General features: G+C 33.5%; 1 protein-coding gene across 6 annotated transcripts; it reads left to right on the top strand.

The window, feature by feature from the left end:
- Positions 1 to 4,352: 4,352 nt before the first annotated feature.
- On the top strand, positions 4,353 to 7,477 carry LOC112288531 (caffeoylshikimate esterase). Of its 6 annotated transcripts, none has more exons than XM_090254111.1 (8): positions 4,353 to 5,067; positions 5,217 to 5,290; positions 5,565 to 5,606; positions 5,785 to 5,875; positions 6,018 to 6,197; positions 6,319 to 6,587; positions 6,690 to 6,788; positions 6,908 to 7,477. In XM_090254111.1, exons 2-8 carry the CDS (start codon positions 5,264 to 5,266, stop codon positions 7,244 to 7,246), a joined length of 1,047 nt encoding a protein of 348 aa, XP_090110237.1. In that variant the 5' UTR covers positions 4,353 to 5,067; positions 5,217 to 5,263; the 3' UTR covers positions 7,247 to 7,477. The 6 variants fall into 6 exon arrangements, with proteins under 6 accessions (XP_090110237.1, XP_024388551.1, XP_090110236.1 ...); XM_024532783.3 differs by having other exon boundaries at positions 4,413 to 5,061; positions 6,316 to 6,587; XM_090254110.1 differs by having other exon boundaries at positions 4,413 to 5,061; positions 5,217 to 5,423.
- The last annotated feature ends 2,870 nt before the right edge of the window (positions 7,478 to 10,347 follow it).

Genomic DNA, 10,347 nt, shown 5'->3' with positions numbered 1-10,347 from the left:
GTCATATTCTTACTTCTAGAAGAGCCCTTATTATGAAACTTAAATCACATATGTCTTGCTTACACATCCAAACAACTACAAAAATTAAATTGTAGATCAAACACAAAGTAATAAAAATAAATCAATGCTTTGTATTTTCTTTTATTGATGTAAAATCAAAGAATTGTTAACTCTGCATCCTCAATTGATATTACTATATTTCATGTGACATCTTTATAGACAATTAGCTATTAATATGTCTCTTTCTTTTGTGAATTTCTTTCTTTCTTTTCTTTAAGAAAGAGTGGTGGTTGAGAGGGAGACATTAAATACTTTATAAAAAAAATAAGTTATAAGTTGTTTTTTTATCACAAGATAGACCTTCTATGATTAAAAAATATATATATCCTCAAAAACAAATTCTATAAGCTTTAAGATATGGAGAAGAATTATAATGTTGTAAGAATTATTGCTAAAGACCTTAAGTATAAATGTCCAAATAACTATTATTGGATACCAAATTATTTTTTATGATTGAAAAATTATGTCTTTTATTCTTTTTCTCAACCAAGCTTATTAAACTATAAAAAAATTTAGCATTATGCAAGTTAAACAATTATAGCGCCTTATTTCTTAATTATGAATATAATAAATAATAATAAAAATATATAATTATATCATACATAATGAATAGATATGGTATTATATTACTTAATGCATTTTTTTTATAATGACTTTAGATCATCCAAGCATGTTTTATTAAATTTTGAAGTGAATAATTGGGTTGTTATTTTTTGCCAAATTGATCTATTATGGCACTCTTTCTCATTTAAGATTTTATGAGGTAATAGGGACTCATTTAGCATTCAAAACCAACCACTACAAGAGATTTATAAAATTAATAGAAAAACATTGATTCTAAGATGAGACATCCAAATAGAAACCTTACAATTAGATAAAATATTGCTAGATATTCAACTATTTTATCATCCAATTCTTCTAAACTATAATATTGTAAAATAGCGAGGCTCACATTTTAATATAAAATATAATAGAAAAACTCGTAGGATAAAACTAAAGTTCTTATTTATTTTTATGCAATAAAAAACCTTAAATTACACAAAAAGATAGATATTAGTATATAACAAATAAAATTAAGAAGAAAAATTTATAAGAATTTTTTTTTCTATTACAAAACAATTGAAATAATAATTTATTGCTTTAAAAATATCCTATAGCTATAAAAAAAGAAAATCAATTAATTATACTGATTAATTAAAAATAAACAAAAAAGCTCTTAATTTGCTTCAATCCAATATTAAGATATCTTTAGAAAAACTTTCTTTTAGGTTGAAGATGCAGAGAGATATTAGGAATACATTTTTAGAGCTATTTTTCGACCAAATCAAAATAATAAAATGGTAAGATCTTTAAAGACAAATCAAAGTAGAAATAAAAATCTAATATCACCTTGTAGCTTATAATAAAACTAACTAGCATACAACATTGCAAAAAATGTAATAACATCCTTTTAAATATTCTGATTTTTTTTTTTTAAATCAGAAAAGTATGGATTAGAGTTACATGACAAAGAATAGTTGTTTTAGACAGTATCATTAAGTAGAACAAATTTCTATATTTTCTATTCTACCTCCAATCTTTGAAAACATTTAGATTGTATTATGCAATATCTATTAAAATGAATATTTAAAGCATTTATATTCTTAGTCGGAAAAAAAAATATGTTGGTGGTTTTAGACTATAAAGTCAAGAATGTGAATTGTCAAGAGTATTAATGGTTTTAGAATAAAATATAATATTGGTATTTCAAACAAAATAACATTCTTAAAATTCTTGTTATAAATTTGCATTTATAATTTTATTTTGTATCCATTGTAGTAATTAATGAAAAAATAAACTTATGTTGGCATGTGTGGCTTTTAAATCACAAAAATAAAATTACATCAAATTTTTGGTTTTCATCTTTTAAAAATTTAATTGTAAAAGTTTGAACAAAAAAAATGTTGTAATTTATATTGTATATTGATACATAAAAAAAATTGACATAATTATAATAGTGATTTTTTTAGTAATAAATTGGTCTATCAAAACATATTTTGCTATTATATTTAAAATTAATTTTCTAATTGGTTTATATTCTTTTACAACATTAATTATAAAAATAAAGTATTATGAGATATTTGGTTTTAAAAACATAAAAATATAAAATAATAATAATATAAAATATCAAATTAAATAAAGTGTTTTGAAATGTGATCTATTTTGAATGATTTATATAAAATTTTAATAGATAGTTTCATTCTACTTTTATTAGACAAAGAATAATTTTAATTTTCATATTATTAATTTAATTAATAAATTATTTATTTATTTATTTTAATTTATAGTATATGTTGATATATATAAAAAATGACATAATTATCAAAGTGATATGTTTAGTAATAATCTGGTTTATCAAAATATCTATTGCTACTATATTTTTAAAAATATATTTTATTATATTATTTTATAATACTAATTATTTAAATAAGGTATTGAGATTATTAATTTAATATTTAAAATAATAAAATATCTTATTTTTTAATCTTAAAAATATATTATATATTTACATATACTTATAATATTAAATTATAATCCAATAATTGTCATTATGCATATATATTACCAATGTTAAAAACATATTTCTTTCAAGATATAAATATTTATTTCAAATTATATACAACTAATTTATTTAAGATTATGTCTTAAAATAGCATCAAATTATAGTAAAATTTTATTTTTTGAACAATATTCTTATTTCAATTGCATCCACTATCATGATATTACTACCAAGTGACTTCTATTGAAAATTTTAATTTTAGGTGATTTACTTCGAAATCATATTTTAAATGTTTTAAAATATTTTTTACTACACAAAAAAAACTCATGCTACTTCTTTGATTTATTTTATATCTCTTATATGTTTTAATACTTATAAGTCTAATTTATTTTTAACAATGTAATGTTAATTTTTTTTCTTCAAAAAATAATTAAATCAAATTTAGCTTTAAATATATTTTCATTACTAATTCGTCTAAAAATCTCCATTATTTAAAAAATTTAAAATAAATTATATTTTTTTGTCTTTAATCTTTTAATTGACATTGCTAATTGATATCTCTAGCTTGATGAATATATGTGTATATATATATATATATATATACACATGTACTAATTGAAACTTGTGTTGTTGGACACTATGATCTCTTGTACATTCATCCATTTTCTTATTCATCTATACTCCCTTGTTCCCATGTTTCAATGTTCCCTTATTCTCATGTTCCTTGCATTTTCTAAGTTTCCTTCTCCACAACCAATCAAGTGACTTCTTTGTCTCTTTGTATTATATCCAAACTGTCTTATATAATGAATAGATTTACATATACATTAATTTTTTGATTATTATAAAGATTATTTATTTATGAATATTTAGATTTCATGATGTGTAAATTGACACATGTTAGTTTTTTAATAAGTTTATTATGGTAATTTGCCAAAATAATTAACAAATTAAGCAATAAATTAACAAGTGATACATTAATATAGTTAAAATATATTAATTAATTAATTAATATATTTTATTCACATATCAATTGATACAATGATCTGTTTAATATTGCATAAAATAATGTATACAATCATTTGTGTGTATGTATGTATCTGTATATATTTATATATATATATATATATATATATATATATAGTCTTATTTTTAAAATTATATTAAAAAATAACCTGAATAGACTTTTCAAAAAACAAAACAAAATGACACTACCCTTAATTCCAATCTAACAAACATTTTTTAAACAACAAGAACTCTCAGGTATTATTTAACTCACAACATGTGTCCATTTCAATAGCATTCTTTTACAAGATGGACAAAAAGACATGATACACTACACTAATTTTGAGAAACGTTCTATTTCTGCTCCTAAAAGCAAAACAAGTAACAATATATCATTTTGATATGTCCTTCAAAGGCATCCACTTTTCAATCTAGATATACACCGCTCTCTCATCCTCTCTCTTTCCTTTCTTCATTCATTCATTCATATGTATATATATATATATATATATATATATGTCTTTGTTAATTTATGGAGTTTATGTGTGAAAAGGGAGTAAAATACCGAGCGATGGGAGAGCATCCAAAAGGTGCGAGGGAGTCGGAGAGCGACATGAGGCGAGGCTCACTGCGCCGACTTGAATGCGCGGAGACGACGAAGCCCCACGACGAAGTTGACATGGTCGAATCTTGCATGACGACGCCCTCTTTACCCCCTCCCCACGACGACGCTGATGCCGATGACGATGGCGATGGCAACGAAGACGACGACGACGATCGTGTGCCAGTCAGTCACCACGCCCCCACAATGTTCGATTGAGCACGGCGCTGTGGAGATGGTGGTCGTGATGGTGGTGGTGGTGGTGGTGAAGGATCGGAGGGGTGGGTGATGCGATTCGGGTGCCCGTGAAGGCTGAGCTGGGCTTTGCATCGTCGTCGTCGTAGGTGTCGTTATCGTAGTCGTTTCGTTGCAGTGGTGCAGTGGGGGTTGGGAAGATGCCGTCGCGGGCTAGAGCAGTAGCTCTCATGAGCCCCTACGCGCGACTGCGCCTGCGCCAGCGCTTGCTCCGTATAAAGTGGCCTTGACGCGTGACTTGATGTGTCGCGCTTGACTGGAGCTTCGTCCCTCTTGGATCAGTTGGTGTTCTGGGATCGTCGGCGAAGTGCTGGGTGTCGAAGTCGGGACTTGCATGTGGGTGCGTGACTGTCTTGTGCTACTATCAAAGGTTTGGGTCCGCTGCAGTTTTCGGGTGACCTTGGGAGAAGGCATTTACTCGAGGCCCACGAGCATTGCGCAGCTGTGGCGCTGCTCTAGACTTGCGGTTTTTTTTATGTCGAGAAGAGGGTTATGTAGTCCAGGGAACGTTACGAAGGAAGTTGACTTTTCTCGCGGGTGTACAACACTTGATTGAACCCTGCAAGACTGCTACGGCGTTTTTGGCGTTCCGGTTGCCATGGTAAGGGTAAGACTGAGATCTTCCCGCAGAAGCACTGCAATTATTGCAGAAACTTTCGTTGAGTGACTGGATGATTTAGTCTCTTTGGTCTGGTTCCATGAAATACACGCTCGACGTTATCTTCTAACGTTCATTGGCTTTCCATTGAACATCAGATTCTTGAATTACGGAGGTGAAGCTACAATTGATCGACACATTGACCATGGGTTCAGTGGAATTTCATCGTCAGGTTTGAGATTCTGCAGCTTACTGAACGAATCTAGAGTCCAATGCTTCACCCAGGATTGAATCTGAATTATTTCAGAAACTCCCTGTTGTTTTGGAAGTGCCTCGAAGCTCGCAAAACCTTCACACTTGCTGCGGTGACCGTACTCTTCTTCTATCTAATCTCCCCCTTCCTTCTTCAGCAACACAAATGCTTTATACTCCAGTCGCCGGCAGAATCGATTCCAGTTGTTGTTGTGATTTTCAGCATTAATAGTTGGATTGTTCTCTCGATGCAGGGTAATCAAGATCTGGCGGAAAAGGATGTCCACTACGAAGAGGTAGAGCTACTGAACAATGACACGTAACATAAGTGCTGGTCGAAAGCTCTGCAACCATATATGATCATGCCGTTCGTCTGAGCAACTTTGAGTGATCGAGTGATTAAATTCACATACCTCAAGTTCCTCCTTCTAGAGATTGATGGGCTGAACTTGATTCCTTCTGCGTATTGTTCAGGAGTACATTGAGTGCTGGGAGACAAAGCGTTTCACGTGCCGGTGGCTGCCTGTGCATCAGGAGATCAAGGCACTCGTCTTCTTGTGTCATGGTAAATTGTGAATTTTTCATTATTTTCTGTCTGTTACTTGTGAATGCCACCTCTCAACTCTGATCGATCCGCAGACTTTCGGTCAATTTTATGAGGGTGCGATCATCTTGGTATAACAAGCAAGTGGTCAATTATGTATCAGGATACGCCATGGAGTGCAGCGTTTTTATGAGAGAGACTGGAATTCGCTTTGCACAAGCGGGATACGCCGTGTTCGGCATCGACTATGAAGGGCACGGCAAATCGGACGGTCGGCGATGTTACGTGGAGAGCTTTACAGCCCTTGTGAACGATACCATCGCCTTCTTCAAAAGTATACGAGGTATCTAGTGCACTGTCTCTCTAGCGACAATCTGAGAAACTTTTACGACTAAAATGTAGACTATTGAGATGGCTTGCTTAATCTGGGGCATTGTCCATCCTTTATTTGTTTCTTCTAGCAGAGATGGAAATTTACGGGAACAAGGCGAGGTTTCTGTATGGTGAGTCAATGGGTGGTGCTGTAGTTCTCTACATCCATCGCAAAGAACCTCAAGAATGGAGTGGTGCAATTTTGCAAGCTCCCATGTGCAAAATCTCTGAGAAAGTGAAGCCGCCAGCAATCTTTACCTCAATTCTACTCAAGCTCGCAGAGTATATTCCATCCTGGAAGATTGTGCCGTCTGCGAATATCATTGACAACGCCTTCAAGGACCCGATCAAGCGCCAAGAGGTGGATCCACTAGTTTCTCTCGTGTACTAATTCTTTCTTCTATGCACATGGTTGAATTCGCTGGGTTTGTCGATGGTAACGATTAAATTTTCCTTCTAGCAGATTCGGGCTAACCCACTCATCTACCAACAACTGCCGCGAGTGAAGACCGCCGTTGAATGCCTCAAGGCGAGCGAGGACCTTGCGAAGCATTTGGATGAGGTACGAATGGATCGCATTGTAGGTTGCTGACGCCAACTTAGAAAATTCTCTAAATTCTCGAATGATGTTGATCCTTGTGTTTTCTGACTGCCTAACCCATTCTTTGGCTTCAATCACAGGTGACGCTACCCTTCTTGGTGCTTCATGGAGAGGAGGACCGCGTGACAGACCCTAACATTAGCCGAGAGCTTTTCCAAACATCCAAGAGCTGCGACAAAGAGTTCAAGCTCTACCCCGGCATGTGGCACGGTTTGACAGCAGGCGAGTCAGATGACAACATCGAGCTTGTGTTCAACGACATCATCCGTTGGTTGAACAATCGCAGCCCAACCAACGCCAGGGACAGTCCTCTTCGACACGCAGACGTTGAATCTGCCATGGAATTCACAACACCATCGAAACTGCAAGATAAGGAATTACCCAAAGCCTGCAGAGTTGCAGCTCAAGCATGCGGTTGATTTTCCTCCGCATTTATTCTCTTCTTACAATCATTGTGTAAATTAAGCTCTAAAAAACCATAGCATCACACCATAATGCAGAGGGTTAATAAAAGGTCCTCACAAGGAATAGGTTAGTTTAAGGTCTCAGGACCTGGTAGAACAATGACATTCACAAAACTGATCATGTACAATACAATTCCACGACTTGAATTCGTTGCGTGGCGTCCCGCCGATAACTTTCGCCCTCCATATACGGTGACTAACTAGAAACAAAATCCAACTCACATCTAAAACCTAATCAAAGACACGGTGACCTCTTAAATCAGCGATTAAGGTTCTAGTTCCGTTTCGGCACCTACCATGAGTGATGTACTATCAATCGACGTGTAAATTGGGGGCGTTGTACATGAAGTAGATACGAAATCCTGTTGAGTGGGATAACCAACTGACCACGTGCAGTCAGTTTGTTGGCTTGTCAACTCTCCTCTTGTTTTTTTGTGCAACACTGTACTGCAGATTCTTTGTCACGTTCACCTTCTTGCACACGTTGACAAGCGCTCCACACTGAATGTACTGCAATGGACTACGTGGTGATACCTGTTGCAAGCCGACTATGTCACCGACTATTGCTGCCAAAAGGGATCACTCGTGAGTCTCATCTCTTCGGTGCCCACGTCTAGATTAGGGTTGGAGATGCATCGCCATAACCTGTCTGTGTGCTCGTGGGCGGAATCGGTTCCAGACCTTGAGTTGGGTGCCCATATTACACTGGAAAGATGGGAATTCATCGTCGATTGAGCTGGTTGAGACAATTTGTAGCAAGGGTGTGTACCGGCAATATCATATACAACAGCGTCACCAACCATACCTACTTCACATCACACTATTTGGTTAATCCCCATCATCGGCGGTTCTTCAAAAAATATGCAAAAAGCACTGACAGTATGAATAAACAAATAAATAAACGAGGCATGTGTTCTAATGCTCCAAGTTGCCTAATGTAGACATGAAGAATGAAAGTAGGTGAATTTGTGTCTGAGTATTTTTCATACTGTCATGAGTTTAGGCTAACAAGCAAAATGCTTAGTTAGTTATGAAGTTATTTATTCATACCAGTTCTATTCCTCAAAAAATTGTGTTGCTTAAGCAATACAATTTGAGATCCTTTTTATACATGACAATATATGTTTTGATATTTTCCACATGGGATTGTGTCAAAACTTCTTTAATTTAGACTAATTAAATAATAACATTCAACTTAAAGTAGTCTAAATCCAACATGAACACTTCAATTATTTAAGTTCAAGTCTTGAATATGTTTTCTAAAGAGAAGTGTAACCACATTGTGCTCTTGTTTATGTAGTTTTTAATAGCTTGAGGGTCTCATAAAGGGTGTTGTTAATGTTACCACAATTTTTGCTATTGCTACTATAACTTGCTATCCACCACATGCAATCATGGTTTGTTCTAATGCCATTGTTCTAATGACAAGTTGTTGTACACTTGCATTACACACCACAATGTACTTTATAAAATACTAAAATATACATCTATAAAGAATGTGTGTTTTATCCATTATAGTATACATTAATAACATTTTTAAAGTTATATTAAGGTATACAATGTAAGTTTATAATAGCTTGTAGTGGCATTAGTAAAAACTGTAATGGCATATTCTAGATGGCAAGTTGTGGTAGCAATAGCAAAAATTGTGGTTGTATTAACAACACTTTAAAAAAATCATTTTTACTTTTTAGAATTTTTATCTTTAAAAAAAATTTAAAAAGGCATAAATAATTGCTAAGAATTTATATGTAAATTTCAATATATATATATATATATATATATTGAATTAAAAATATATTTTTTATTTTTTATTTACAATATAATTGTAATAGCAGTAGGATAATCTTTTCTTTATTTTTAGAACCATGACTTATATTATGCAAAGAGACCATACAACATTATTAATATCATTGCTACATTGAAAAGTATTTTTACTAGTTTAAAGTTTATCATCTCTTCCATTATAACTATTCACAATCTTTAATGCACTATTTGAGCCTCTTTTGCTAAAAAATTAATATTTTTTATTATTAAATTTTAAAAATAAATTATTCAATATAAAATGGAATTATCACTTCTTAATACATGATACTATCTTCAATCTTCAAATATAAAAAACTTTAATATCCAATAATACCAATTCTAAACTATACATGTATATAATATGCTAAATATAATAACTAATGATTGAAATAAGAATAAGTTATACTTATATTTTATTATATGAAAAAGCACATGGAATTTTCATTTTATCAAATGCATCTAAATAAATTTTGCAAATTTTAAAGATTAAAAAATCAAAAAATTGAAATTTTATAAAATCTGTTCAATGAATAGTAATCTTAATTCTTTTTGGTAAAATTTTATTATTTAAATTAATTATCAATTAAGGCCTTTTTTCTATCTAAATTGAATAGAAATACTTTCACCTGAAGTATGGAATTGTTTTCATCGTTGGTAGAGCCTACTGAAAATGGACGATACCCGAACGAATTCTCGGGCTCCGTCGCACACCGTCGTTACCGACAACGAAGTCCATGACACAATCCACGGCGCCGACATTGCTCACTCCACACGTCTCATCTCCGAGGACAGTGAAGTCAATCTTATTCTCGTGATTCCATACTCATTCGGAGAGATCCAACGTTTCCACATGCTTGACGACTACCAGACCCACATTTATATTCACGTCTTGCTTCGTTGAGGCGAGTGTTGGCTTCGGCCGACAAGTAGAGACGCGGACAGGGAGAATCTCACGGTGTGCCCCATCTGATCTTCCTCCAGCGGCAACGATGGGTCGATTCTAGGCACCGCATTGCTTGTGTAAGGCCACCGAAAGGAACGGTTACTCTGACGCATCAGTCGTAACAGCGATGCCCTCATGGATTAGGGGCCCTCAGCTGGGGTGATGGATATGCGGGAGCTCATGAGCTGGTTGCGCAGCATTGGACTTCGAGTTTAACAAAGGCTGGGCAGATGAGTACATGTTGAGCCGTCTTGCCTCAGACCGCTAGCTAAAGCAGTCAGTTGTGGTACTACCTGGGTAGAATGTT

The sequence above is a fragment of the Physcomitrium patens genome, chromosome 11, assembly GCF_059467195.1.
Source record: "Physcomitrium patens ecotype Gransden chromosome 11, ASM5946719v1, whole genome shotgun sequence".
NCBI classification, from domain to species: Eukaryota; Viridiplantae; Streptophyta; class Bryopsida; order Funariales; family Funariaceae; genus Physcomitrium; species Physcomitrium patens.
The sequence above is the reverse complement of the archived record's forward strand: the minus strand, read 5'-3'. Positions and strand labels throughout refer to the sequence as shown.

Coding starts and splice junctions, on each gene's coding strand:
- LOC112288531 (XM_073537302.2), top strand. CDS start 5,331: ATGCTTCACCCAGGATTGAATCTGAATTATTTCAGAAACTCCCTGTTG. Junction 5,607..5,784: donor AGGATGTCCACTACGAAGAG/GTAGAGCTACTG, acceptor CGTATTGTTCAG/GAGTACATTGAGTGCTGGGA. Junction 6,588..6,689: donor ACCCGATCAAGCGCCAAGAG/GTGGATCCACTA, acceptor TCCTTCTAGCAG/ATTCGGGCTAACCCACTCAT.